At 34.1% G+C, this 15,134-nt stretch overlaps 1 protein-coding gene across 1 annotated transcript; it reads left to right on the plus strand.

The window, feature by feature from the left end:
* Positions 1-84: 84 nt before the first annotated feature.
* On the plus strand, positions 85-13,831 carry LOC142975723 (uncharacterized). Its single transcript, XM_076118742.1, has 2 exons — positions 85-393; positions 12,008-13,831. The coding sequence occupies exons 1-2, from the start codon at positions 361-363 to the stop codon at positions 13,700-13,702; spliced, it is 1,728 nt and encodes a 575-aa protein (XP_075974857.1). The 5' UTR covers positions 85-360; the 3' UTR covers positions 13,703-13,831.
* The last annotated feature ends 1,303 nt before the right edge of the window (positions 13,832-15,134 follow it).

Genomic DNA, 15,134 nt, shown 5'->3' on the forward strand with positions numbered 1-15,134 from the left:
GGCATAACCTGGCACGTCATAAGAAAGTGCATTAATAAAATAAATTCTTAATTGTTAAGGTCACCAGTACTGTTGCGCGGAGTAGTTGATCGCGGCGCGCGCGCAGGGCACTCGTGTAGTAGAAGCGAATCGCTTTTTCGAACCAAATAGCGAATTTGAGGAACTCGCTTAGTTTTACATTGAGAGTCTGGAGCCGCCCATATACTGCCACCGTTACCGATGTGTTTCATATAACTCCTCTCTGTTTACTTTATCAATACAATGTTTTTGTTACTGATTCCTGTCAGAGTGGACATGTCATTATCGATACAGTAATACTAAATAGTGTGTTACTTAGGTGCGGCGTTATCCTGCTACGAAATGAGTTACAACTTGATATGGATTTTTCTTCTGGTATGCTATTGTTTTTATTTCGTGGCTATTATGATATGTTTAACTAAATTTGAAATTGTTTGAACGTTATCTACTCATTGTTTCAAACGATATATTTGCCTGTTCAACATTGCAAATAGAATACACAAAAAGTATTTTGTAATCTGGCTTACCGTTAGCTCTAACTAGATCAAATTCATTTTATAACTTAACGTAAATAGTAATTGGATTACTAAACATTTTTAACGCGCTAAATACATTTTAATGTTATTATTATTTTAACATTTATAGTTTGGAATAATTCGTAATTAAAAATAGTAAAAATTGCGAATATTTAAGGCCAGATTGTCACTATTTCTATACTGATTTTCTGCAAACCTCATTCTACTAGACCTATTTTGTAATAAGATGTAACAATACCCTTGATACTAAATTCCTATATTTACTTCATAATGCTAGTAACTCACGGCGACTTCGCCCACGTTGTTATATTAATATCTTGGACACTAAGATTAGACCGATACGAAGAAATATTACCTACACTATCACCTCGCTGTCCTGTGACAGTTTGTTTGTGTATAACTTTGTTGGTAAAATCATTTTTTGTCGATTACAGCTCACGTTCTCTCGCAAGGGTTTCCTCCCAAACGAGCGAGGCAAACAGATTAGGCCTTAAGTCCCCCACACTAGCCAAGGTTTCTTATAAATAAGTTAAATATTTTTTCAAATCGGACAACTAAATTGATTCTAAAGATTAGCACGTTTTAACACACAATGTCTTGATGCTTGAGCTTTATGAATTAGTGTATTGATAATAACTGTCGCGTTTAAAACTCCTGAAACAAGTTTGAAACATAATTAACGAATTGAGTATAGCATTATTTGAAATTTACGGCTAATCGATCATAAAAAAATATTTTCTGTTTCTGAATTACATACTGTGTTTTTATTATCTGAACCTAAACACTATTGAATAGATAAACTACCGCTAAATGTACCTCAGAAACCGAGCCAGTGATGTATGTCTTCAGTTAAAACTCCCTCAGTCTACGTGCATAATAACCATATTACGTGATCAGAGAAGTAAGATTAACATTAAAATTACCATTACTTTATTTTGTTCAGTTTTCATTGCATTATCTTTTCATGACTCCTCTCCAAAATGAATCTCGTTATCAGATGATCGCCTACGACCGCCAAATCTACGGTGATACGCAATCCATCAATGAATTGGCCACTCGATATGAAATTGCAAATGCGCATTTCTACTTCGATGTAATTTAAAGCAAAAGCATTTGAAAAAAAACATTTTAAAATTATTCATAAATAAATGTCCCACTGCTGGGCAAGGGTCTCCTCCCGTAATAAGGGACGGGTTAGGCCAGGTAATTAAAATTATTGTTACCTAACATTCATTTTACTAATGACAAAGTAGTATATTTGCGAATGTAGTATATAAGTACCTAATGAAGCATAAACGATCACGGGTTGACATTTTTATTATTTTTTTAATTACATGTCGCTCTGGCAAGGTTGTTGATTTCTAAAATTGAAATTAATAATACATTCACAAACACTGAATTTAATATTTTAATGTAGTCATGTTATATTAAAGCATTATATGTATTTACGACAATTCTATATTTTTCCTAAAAATGTAATTCACACGAATATCGACAAAGATAGTATTATAAAGGGAATCAATTCGAGCGTTGTCATAATCTCTTTTAGTTTCGTTGACCGTACATTACTTTGTACGATCCTCAACGAATAAAAAGTCCAGACAACTAGAACTCTCCACAAGCTTGCGGTTAGCAACACACCCTTCGCAAGTTCAAAGTAAACATATCACGCGGGTGATAAATGTCAGAGTGATATTTAAACAAACTGGATCGACGCAGGCGCACACTAATTTCATTTCAGCTGAGGGCGAAACGGGTCTCGGTCACTTCCTTAAGTTTTTTACAAAATGGCATCAAGTAGGCGGGTACATATATTTATGATCGTAATAATATTGTCTTACTGTGTCCTGTTTATTCTCGTAAATAACCGTTTAACTTCAACCATCTGATGGCGATAAATTCCATGGTAATGATTATTGAAAAATTAAATTTATACGATAAAATCGATCAAGATTTCAAGATCGTTCGGTTTTGTACATGGTGCCATCCAAAAGGTGTAATTATAGTTTTAATTTTATAGCTTGGTGACTAAAGCAAGTGCCAACAGCACTCCATAATTTAAATGATAAATAATTCACGTGATTTCAAGATAAGACATATTATACTTATCTACTTAATACTGTACCAGTTTTAAATGTAAGTACATATAATGAATTGTCAATTTTTGGCCTGCGATGGCAGTAGTCATCTTTATCCTATTTATATGGTGTACGTTTTGTTATACCAATGTAGATTAGTGATCTACCGTTATATAAACGTACATCATACATATATAAAATCAAGCCTTTTTTGATTTGACTCTAAGCCAAAGAAGCTACTTGCTACGAACCATACGAATTTCTTTTGATTAATTAATTAATAGGCATACAGAACCAGTACATACACGTACATATGTAAATTTATTTTATGTATATCTATATCTTATGTTCTTAGACAACACTACTTCTTAGTGGCTCGGTAGCAGGCAGTGACAGTCAAATTTGGGTTCAAATCCAAGGTTTTAGTCTCGAACCAGATTGGACTTGTTATATGTAATTAACATAATATTAGAAATTGACTTATTACTCAACTGTGAAGGAAACCTTCAAGGTTGATATTGAGAACTTCGGGATTGCAATTATGTAGATACATAGACAACTGACGCTAGTCTATAAAAAGTAAAATATTTAAGTTCACGTTTTAAATATTTCTCCGAAGATGTACGAAAGTTAACAAAAAAAATCTTATCCAAAGATATGTTTAATAAAATTACTAAAATAACATCTTAACCGTACCTAAGTTCGTGTTATCAGTGTATAAGTTTTCAGGTTAATCTCGTCGGGTAATTGCCTCATACATTCATGAACATAATTTTACACACGATCGATGCTTGCTGCTATAATTAGGAGAATTATGATTTCACACCATTTCCGCTACACTTTATACAATTTGAACGCTCAACGATTTAGAACAAAAAATCCTTGCTCTATATATTACAGAATAGTTCTACCTACTTGTGTACCATCTGGGTACTTTGAAAATGTTTGATCGACTAGTGAGTGATCAACGTATTTACCTCAATTGCAATCGGAAAGTTGCGTCAATATTATTTTAGTGCCATAAAACTGTACACATAATGGGTGAGAAAATCGATGAAAGCCAATAAAAGCTTTACTTTACAATCGTAAACTTATTGAGGCTTAATATCTGCGGTGCTCAATGCAATGGCATTACTGAATAGTAAAGTACAATGCGTGCAGATCGGTATGCACCATCTTTTCTTTGTGTTCTCAAGTTCTTTATCATGGGTCAATTTATTTGCATTCGAGTTTAAAATACCGCACGATCTGGTAAATCAGAACTGGTTTGCTCGCTCACCGTCCACTGTCCGCCAACCTTATATGGATAATAAAGACAAAGAATGACTAAATAAATCTCTTTTCAGATAAATACGCTGAATTATGTTCTTAATTTATCATTGGACCGCCACCATGTTTGACTTTTATTAGACGCGAGTTTGGTGGCTGACCAAAATTGTTATGACGGATGCAAAGATTGTGGTTTTTTGCCGAGGTTCGTTTAGATTTATTAGTGCGATAACTTACATGTTGATGAAATGAATAGGCATTCTTATCTATGACCCTGCTAACAAATGCACTGGATATATATTTTATATACGTTTACACCTAAAGCTGTATGTAATTCGGACTGTCAAATTATAGTAGGTACCATTTTCAGGACTTTTTAATAGGTATATAAAAGGTAAAATAAACAACTCGCAGGAATAAATTATGTGACTAGTGGCTGTTGGCCTATTTATGTTACCCTCCGCCTGCCTCTCGTGTTGAAAACTAATTTATTCGAAATGCACTTAGTCTAGGCTAAGAATAGGTTTGTCCACCGTGGGAGTCGCAAAAGGCTAGATTAAAAAAACGTCTTGTGGCACCCATTACGTACCTATGTCGTTTATTTTTATGGTAATCATACATGATATATTTAATGTTATTAAAATTTGAAAATCTGGATCAGTAAATTTTATTTAATCGTATGTTCTGTAGTCAACCTAGTGTTAAAGACGTTTAAGCCCTGAAGGCCTTTATAAGGGCTTAAAGATTTATCGTAGTAGACAACAATCGGGACCGACGTTTTATGCGCTCTTCGAAGCACAGATTCATCAGTAAATGTAAAGTATTACTTTCATCAAGTAATTTTACCTCTTCATAAAAAAATAAGCTCAGATATGTAAGAAGTTAAAACATTAATCACTGAAATACCAGTCGTGTACTGATACAATCAAAACAAAGTGTTAATTATTATTGTGGAAACCCCATCGCTCATCCAGTAACCAGTATTTCATGATTTTTACAATTTAAATGTATATACTTACGATAATTTTTAAACTGACACAACTTTAATTATCTTTATAAATACCAATGGCTTACAATAAATTCATAAACTCTGCATTCCGTAAAATACTTTAAAACCGTCGATGGAACAGTAACTAGTAATGCATCCTGATTGCCTTACAGTGGTCGAAAAGTAACAATCTAATCGCAATTTGAGGTTTTCATCTAGTCAGATAGTTGCACTATATAAAAATGTTAGTGTATTGTTATATGAGCACGCGCTTGAAGGCAGCCGCGTGACGCAGGTGCGACAGTTCGCCACAATCGTTCAATTAGTTGGTAATATTCGCGCATTGTCCACGCGCAGCAGGCGGCCTTCGACGGCACTTTTATCTAAAGGTACGCCCTTAATCGTTCTCCTGGCACCGGTTAACTAGCGAACGACTGTGGTTTTTCTCCAACAACTATTTAGAATGTACATTTAATTGCTTATTTTTATTCATTTCGTATGTTATTTTGCGTTTCCCATTCACGCTCAGTGAATTTTCAAAAGCTATTAAACGCAAACCAGTATTTTTTTTGGCTTTCAAAGATTTATATTACATGCATTTTAGTTTAAAGCACATTGTGAAGATGTTATTAGTCCCTAACGTATCTTACTAAGGTCAAGTATAACCTAGATGTTTGCGGTTAAACATTTGTTGCAGACGTCTGACCTCCGCATGACAACTACATTTCAGTAAAAAGCTCCATAAGAAATCAATTTAAGCCTGTGGTTTTGAACTTGGCACTCATCAGCCATCCGTTTTGAAGGAAACTATAAAATAAATCCACTAGGTATAGATACAAAATTGTGTGATATCATCAACCACTTTTATCTTAAATTCGTGCGAATGAAAATTTAATATGGAAATCTATCACTGTTTTGTAGCAGGTGTAAACTAAACGTTGGTAAATACTTACGAGTAAGGATGAATCTGCACTTACCAATTATGTTGTTCGATCGTCAACAATCAAAACAATGCTTCCTACGCTGAAATTATATCACACCTTACAATACCAAGGTCTAATTCAAATAGGAAATTGATAAAATTACATTGTGCTGATTGTTCTGTAGAGCTAGCAACATTCGCTACAAATGGCCTGTTACATACAATGACATAATAGCACAAACTCACGTGTAACACCGGCCTGTCTTACTTAACAAAGTGACCTTATAAACGACCTTTTTGCGAAAAAATTTAGTTCCATTTGAAAATAAAGTGTGCTGTTGAAAGTTTCACTTAGATTTAGTTATATGTGAAGTAGTTATACGTAATCATTAATCAACCTTTTTATTTTATTGCAGTAGAACCTTTATAGTCCTTGTCACTTTTATTTTAAATATTAGAGAAGCTGCTTATGCTAATTAATGTTAATTATTGATTTTTTATTTAATTACGAGTTAATTACAATTAATTATATCTGCATTTTTTCACCTTACGAGAACGTCATGCGTTTTTCTTTATTTCACGCTATAAACTACATCATATTAATCTGATTCTACAACTTATTACTTGGCAAAAAAAGTATATTTTAAAGCTATATTAACTCTCTGCATATAAATTGTATGGAGCTTAAGTATCGATCAATAGATCATACGTGTATGTTGTTTTTGTCGAAGTACTCGAAGCTCGTGGATCGCGGCCTTCGCGTTTTCACTGTCACGGCGCATGCGCGTGCGTGGCGCTCCAACAGCGCATGCTCCACTACGCCCTTACCTACGTCATCCCAATTAAATGTCAAGCTGGCTACTCGAAAAAAGTTCTGTTGAATCAGGCCAACTAAGGGATCATAATAGCTTCAGAAAAAAAGTTCTTCAGATGTTACCTAGTGTATGAAAATTTTATATGTTACAATTATCGGAAAAATTTGTAAGAATTAAATATTTGTCAATTTCGGTATTAGAAATTCGGGCACTGTTATTAGAGCTATTAAGCTATATTCAATAGCTTATGTATCTCAAGATATAGTTAATTTAACTTTTTATGGTTACCGGCTGAAAGATTGGTCTCGCAAGCTTTTCATGACAACTAATAGCGTGAAAAGCAATAATATAGGAGTAGAAATCCCACGATCGCATTAAAAATTAATCTCGTCGTTTGAAAGCTATCTATAGGAATTTTTACAAGACTTTCCGGATATAATGTAGTAGCTATGCGGTTCGTTTAAGAGTAACACTTAAAATCGATTAGTTAATTAATGAGTACTTTGTTTGTAGAGCAATACTACGTAAAGGTCACATTCATTTAAATTCACTTTTAGACTTAACGTAAGGCCACTATATTTCTTCATAGCGGATTTTTGTCTGCTTCCGTACAGCGAACACTAGCGCTCGCCGCCTCGCTCCACCCACTGTTACACTTATTTGAATAGAAGCCCTCGCTTGTATTAATTTGCAATTATTCAAGTATGCTCAATGTCCTTGGATGGTGTCGTGAAGTTATGAAAGACAACTTGGAGTAGGAATTTTTGTATTATTCTTTAAGAACAATTTTGACGTTATTGCCCTTAAAACCTCTTTCATTCGTTTATTTTTTCATAATTTGATGCTGGTGTGAAACATTATACTGAAAGTAAGAATAACTTATTTTCTGTAAATAAAAACCTCTCCCTCCCCGAACAAAAGAAACTGTTCCGCATATTTTATTAAAATTGAGTCAAAATATACAAGCGAAACCCTGAAGGCCACTAAACCATCGCATTGTTCTTATATCATTTTATTCCAAACTTATCAAATAACTAAATTATGCCTCACTAAATGTGCCAGTTAGCAAAAAAGCATTTCCTTTTTTTTGACTTTCCGACAGAAATATAAAGTAGAAATTTAGATATGACCTTTGCCTCATTCTCTAAATTTTCATAGATATTATAGTTTCAAGAATAGCTATAGCATAGTCATTTATCGTTAAAATTACCCTAACATTAGTACTTATTATAATTAACATAATAAACGACATCAACGCGCTCCGTTTGTGTGGTCTATGCACATAGCTGTCAGAAAGCATTATGATTAAATTAATTTAGCGCAAGGATTTCTATTTTTACTGTCGCTACCTGCACAAATCTTGATCCCGGAATCTAGACACTTCCAAGAACGAAATCACTGAAGCCATTTTCTTAATGCATAAAATAAAAGAACATAAATTTATTGAAGCAATGTCAAATTATAACGATGTGTTATTTATTAGCAAAGTTGATTCACTTTTCACACTTGTTTTTGACAAGCGCCTACGTTTTTGTCAACAGATTCCATTGGAATCAAGTTCAGTTTTTGCTTCATTATAATATTTGTGGGTACTTAGGTACTTAGATGGTTACAAACAAAAAAGTTGATGAATAAATTTAAAAATGAAATTGATTGCGTTACTTATTGACGAGCATTAAAAACGATTAATTTTCTGGTGTCAGTCTGAGTAAAAAAGTACTGAACTAAAATAGCAAACAAGTTAAAAGTTATAACTATTATTTTGTTATGTTATTAATGGTCTTAAACATTCACTAATCATATTCACAACATTTTGCGCAAAAGTACCATTTGCACGAGTTGTACTTAGTTTTATTTAGCAAATTCATAGGTGTTGAAACTGAAAAAAATCTGAACGTTCGTCATTTTTGGCTGTTAGGCTACTTTTGTGTGAATGTATCCCTATCTGTTTTCATAATGAAATATCAAGCGCTATATAACTTTACACGTTTAATTTTCAAATTAGTTCAGTGTAATTGTCAAAAGCAATTTAGAGTAAATTTGTTGTTTGGCGCCCCGCCGACCGTACGTAAGTGGCGGCAAGGAGCCGAGGTTTGTTCGGCACTAGTCGGCTGATGGCAAGGACGCCCACGCGGTCACTGACAGCCGGCCGACGTCCGGCGGCCACTGCGCAGGCGCTGGCGCCCAGCCTGCCATACCCACGACTAGTCTACCATACTCGTTATAGTTTCCGCTCTGGACACAACACACAACTAAAAAATGTACTAATTTATTAGTACCTGTCTCTTAGTTATTTACTCTGCATGCGCATGCGCAGGCATAACTTTAAACAAGGCTTGACATTATAATTTGATCTTGTACGTATTTGAATAACATTAACATTTAACACGTACTGTATGAAACCTTGTTATTGAAAGCAGCGGTCGCTTGCAATTTCCTTTATGTTGTAGGTATCAAGTGATCGCAATATTTACCGACCTGAAAGATGATAAGATAATATGTAGGTACCTACTAATAGCGCCGCCGATTTAAACTAAGTATGAATATGTTATGTATGGAAGTATAATCATCATACAACTAAGTGGAATCCCTAGTCCCTTAGAAAAATATTTGTGAGTTTTCTTCATCTAAAAGAAAAGATGTCACAGAGCAATAAAATTATCAGTTACTTCATATATTCCAAAGGTTTTCAGAAGTAAAGATTAAATACTTATACATATGTTGATCACAGACAATGCAGGCTAACCTATAATATACTATCTGAAAAGCAAAGAACCAGGAATGGATACTGTTTTATAATCCATGCTGGCATCGAACTCTCGGAATGCGGACTTGCGTACTCTCTTAAAAATTATGATGGACGTTTTTATTTTCGCCCGTTCAAAAGGGTATAGCAGTTCTACCTGCAAAGTCTTTTGATTTAATAGCTTCAAGATCGAAATGGAACAATGTTAAAGTTGTATCCTCTACAACTAGAAGGCCTATCCAATTTGCTTAGATCCTCTTACAATTCTGAGAAAAATGATGAAACGTAGATATCTTGGGTTAATATTAAAATCCTATTTCAGTGTTGGTAAAATACATTGATACAGTTTTTATTTTTCCTTAACGTAATACTGAGCTCTTAACGTAAATATAGGTATTTACTATAACGAAGACACGTCTTGAATATACTTATTAAAATACAGGTAATTATGTTAGTAAATATTATTAAAATTATCGGTCAACTTTGTAGTTAATGCATCAGGGTACTATACTAGCCAACCATAGTTGACGTCTGGACTGGTCATTAACAACCCCGTTACTGCTCGCTATGTGTATTTACTTTAACAAAGCAATCATAACTTAAAGTTACATAAAGCCTCACTTTGATTGGCGAGAATAAGTCATTTAAAAAGTACCTAATTTGTTTCTAAGATACATATGTATGTGTTAAATTTATAACCGGTGACGGAGATTTTTAAAATATTGCTTAAGTGTTATTTTATTATTTTTTTGTTCTTTATACTACTGCTTATTTAAGACCAACAATTAAATAATACAATTCAATAAAATGTTTTTTAAACTATACGTTGCAGAGGGACTTTACATTCGCAAACACAACTATTCTCATAAAATTACCAAGAAGTGAATCTGGTATGCGGCATTGGTAAATCCATCTACGTTATAAACTCCCAAATCAATTGATAGTATATAAAGTGAGAGTAATAATACAAGTACAACTGTATACACAACTTGAAACATGACGTTTAATAAATCGACACGGAAATGAATAAACACTTGTCACAATAAATATAAAAAGTTAACGCGTCATATTGACCTACCAAATATGTGGATCTCGTAGAAAGGAATACTGAATAAATAATGTACCTGCAACAATTATATGTACCTATGTTGTTTTTCATCGACCAGTTGAACGATTAATATGTTTTATAAAGATACAATTTAAATGGGTACTTGCTACCAATGTTATAAAGATATTACGTCATTTATTTTTGAAGCTCTATTGTACTGGTGTAACTGATATCTGTAATGTAAAAAAATCCAGTAGTTCCTTTTTGTTCAAATGATGGGTCTCTTTTCAGTATAAGAGAGATAAAAGATTCGACATGTATAATAATGTATATCGATTAGTTCAGAAGATTTTACACCCATTCAAAAATGTTTTACACATTCTTTTTCGTCCTTCTTTATAATTTTCATTCGATTACACACATAATATAACTTTGGCATCTAAAATTCTCAGAGTTGCGTTAACAACTACTAGGTTTTAAAGCTAAACCTCCCGCGAGAAGGCCAGTTGTTAATATGTAGGTATAATTAATGATCTACTTCGGTATTCACAGCCTGATGTTTGCCGATACTTTATAAATAGGGACAATCGGAAAACTGCTCCGACCCCGATATAACTAGGCCACTGGGGCAGAAGATCGATAAAATGTTTAGGAAACTTTGTTAATTGTATCACCCTACTTATACTTACGCAGTAATGTTATTCCAGACTGTTAAAACCTTAAATATTTAAATATCAATACTTCCCCATATGGCGATATTCTGAACTAAATAAAGAACTATAATAATTACATTTCGCTCCACTCTATATAGAGATATTGCGTCATAGAACCTTATCCCACGAAGGCAACTTTTTTATTACAATAAAGGAAAGGCTAAACACTATTTGTAATGGTCTTCTGAGAAGCTCTAAGAATGTGGATATCTTAAGTGTATTCTTGAATACCATAATCGTATAATATTAGCATGAATATTACTTTTTCGTTATTGTTTCGAACCGTAGATAGAAGTTGTGTGGCGTGCAGTTGACGAGTTTATTCATAACGTATATTATCTACAGATCGATACATTTACCTTGATTTAAACAACATTTTTCCAGCCACATTCCTCAATGCAATTTGTAGAGCGGAATGTGTTAGATGTGTTACGGTTTGTGCTTTCATAGCGCAAATGGCTATATTTTATTACATTATATTTAAATACAATGTAAATTGTATTGTTATTTATGCAGTAACTTGCACGGTTTGTGTTTTGTACGAATATTTAAATTGCGATATTTATTTGACTACAGGGAAACAATGCTTTTACGGAAACAGTACTTTGTTGAAGTCAGAGATCCCATTCATGTTACGTGCATAATATATGTATATCTACTGTGTCCTGAAAGTTATTATGCCTTACCCTTGTTTCTTTTTGTGTATTTTGTAATATCAAATCAAGAAAGACGACTACCAAATGATGCATTTTCAGATGCATTATTTTAGAACATCAATTGGACTTTTCGTACTTCCCTACATTAGTATGGAGGTACTTATTGAAACATGTCCTGCTAATAAAATAGACTTAAATTTCTAAATTTTTTGTTTCAGATCTTACAAGCTTTCGTGGCGTCGTTACCAATACAAGACCGGTACGATTTAAGCGTCATCGGTATCGATCAAAATTCTAGAGATGTTTCACCCGAAATACCAAAGTATGATGATACCGCAGATTCAGGAAACGAAAAAGTTATATCTGTGAGAATAACATCATCAGTTGCTGTCGGGCGAGGCAAAGAGAAATTACCTTATAAACCACCTACACACAAATATGAACCTGAAGTACAACACTTCCTGCCTAAAACTACTCCCGCGGAGATTGGACCAACGGTACCGAGCTCAAGATCTGAGGAGACTGTTTCGGAGCTCCCGTCAGATCTACCGCCAAATCTCGTAGGTGCCAATATAGAGTATATTAAACAAATTCATGCAAAGAAAGATTCTAAGGACCACACCATAGAACCAGTTCATCCGTTTCAAACGATGGTAAACCAGCACTCGAATGAAAACGAACCTTTAACGAAAATCGACGAATACGACGAAGATATTCCAACCGCCAGAAAAGTTCCATCGACACCCGATGCTAACTTGTTTCATGAACGAAAAGAAAACCGTCACTATCAACATTCAGATGTTAATGTACCGATAGAGGTTTACAACAGACATAGTCATATTAATTTTACAACCGACTCATTCGCCGAACCCTCTGCTAATTACGGTCTCAGAATGAATTCCGAAAGTAATACAAATGGAGCAAATGAAACTATACCAATGATTGATCAACAAACAAACAAAAAAGAGAATAGAGATATAAACTCGTTTGTTTCTAATGTTAATAACTATCATTCAGACGACTCAATCGCAGAATCTTCTATAAAATCTGTAGAATTTGCTAAAACTACGGCAACAGTGCCGCCAAGTTATATTCAAGGTCTAACGAATGAACCATTGAATGAAAGACAAAACAATCAAAGACTAACCACTGTGAGCTTTAACATAGTTCACGACGGAGCGAAGTCATCCAACAACAACGAAGCAAGTACCTCTTACATAACAACGAGTCAAGTTGTTCCCAACCACCAGCAACAATTTCAAGAACCGGCAAAAATATACAGTGAACCTGCCCGAATATACAGTGAACCATCTAAGTTTTATAGTGAACCGGCTAAAATTTACAGTGAACCAGCTAAAATATACAGTGAACCAGCTAAAGTGTACAGTGAACCGGCTAAAATTTATAGCGAACCAGCAAAGTTTTACAGTGAACCCGCTTCTTTGCATCTAAATGAAAACATTCCAAATGTACCAAGCGTCCCTCCAAATTATCCTCCCTGGAGGAGACGGCCTCAGCGTCCAATCGCAGGTACAACTATGAACACAACGCCAATTTCTACAATAACAAACACGTATCAACTTGGCAGCACACAAATGGAACATCAACCAGAAAGAAATTATGAAGTAGATGAGAAAGTGAGTGTGCTAACCGACGGTCGGAGTCACGGCGTACAGGAGACTAGTACTGAGAAGTGTAAACAAGATAATTGTAAGGTGGGGTATGTGGTAGAGGGTCGGCAGTACAAGAAGTACAGGGTGGAGGAGCGGACGGCGGACGGGTTCATCGTGGGCGAGTACGGCGTGGTGCGCAACGAGGACGGCGCGCTGCGCGGCGTGCGCTACACCGCCGACAGCGACGCCAGCCCGCGCCTCATTCACGACGCGCTCATGAAGTTCCTACAGCTCAAATAGTAATACTCACGTGTCTGGTCTCATTCCAAAATGAATTCACACATAACTTACTTGCTCATTTAATTAAGTACTTACGTAAAAGTATAACTATATGAATAACCAACAATAAAGGTACATTTTAACAGTTAACTATGTATTATAAAGACTGAATGATTACACCTATTTATAACACAAATCCATGTAACTCCAGTTTTAGTACCTTCACTTGTAACAATGTTTACACATCGGATATTAAACTATTGGATTGGTTCAAAACTAGTATATTAATTAATTAATAATACAATGGTATAATATTTACCTATTTGACACAGAAATACTTGAATCCTTTTATTTTTAGTAATAATATGCTTCAATTCAATTTCAATATTGGTAGAGATGAGATATTTTGCAGTTAATAGATCAATTGCTTTCATAGTATTTAATAGTAGCTTTTACTCTGTGGATTTTCTTGACATACTGTTATTCAACTGCTTATACTTTGATCATAATTTTAATTCTGGTGCCATGTTTAAGTGTAAACAAAATTATAGTAGGTATACATTATAGTCATTATCGTATTCATGTTAAACTTAATTGATATTGTAATGTACATAAATATAGGTAAGTATTACTATATTGTCACAATAATATGAGTAAAATATTGATGAATATGCAATTACGCCGTTTATCATTTAGTCGAAATAATTTAATTTAAAGACCGTACCCTTAGTCAAACACTATTACAAAAATAGTTTTAAATAATTAGGTACTTAACTAAAACATCGTGATTTATCTAAAGCATAAGCACAGTAAAGCGTCTAAATCGAAGCAAAAACAAATGCAATTATTTGGCAACCTTCATAGTTACAGCAGAGTTATCGGTAGACAAGCATAGTTATGTATCAGAGACAAATTTTATGACTATTGACTATAGATGTGTCTCTTCGGAAATTTTGAGACCATAAAGTAAGCGTCAACAAATGTAGTAAGAGAGTATTTAAACAGAAGGGTATTGCTCTTCACTTTGCACAAAATGTAAGCGGAATCTAAAGTCACTTTACTCCTTAAGTTAATTTGGCTCAGGAGGGGTGGGAATCCTAGCATACTATCATAAATATTGGAGAAGGTATAACATACAGATTTATCAAAATATATCGTGGGTTACGAGAAGTAGCTAACTACATCTACTCAACCACTTATATCTCAGGTTATATGTTATAGGGATATTCTGGGATATGCAAGTAACAATATTCGTATTGTGGCCAATAATATTTCGTTAACATCTAATAACAGTGCTTATTCTATTAATATTATAATAATGAACAACAAAGCCGTCCGCTGAACGTCTGTATGTGAACGCGTTTACAGTTTTTAAGCCTAAGACCTATGATAAAATAGTACCTACCTTTCGATAAGTTTACAGGAAAATTTTGTTATATTTAAATTATCATTA

Source organism: Anticarsia gemmatalis, chromosome 9 (assembly GCF_050436995.1).
Source record: "Anticarsia gemmatalis isolate Benzon Research Colony breed Stoneville strain chromosome 9, ilAntGemm2 primary, whole genome shotgun sequence".
NCBI classification, from domain to species: Eukaryota; Metazoa; Arthropoda; class Insecta; order Lepidoptera; family Erebidae; genus Anticarsia; species Anticarsia gemmatalis.

Bases quoted from the DNA above. Each gene is read 5' to 3' on its own strand.
- LOC142975723 (XM_076118742.1), top strand. From the start codon at position 361: ATGAGTTACAACTTGATATGGATTTTTCTTCTG. The intron at 394-12,007 runs GTATGCTATTGT...TTTTTGTTTCAG, and splicing joins TGATATGGATTTTTCTTCTG to ATCTTACAAGCTTTCGTGGC.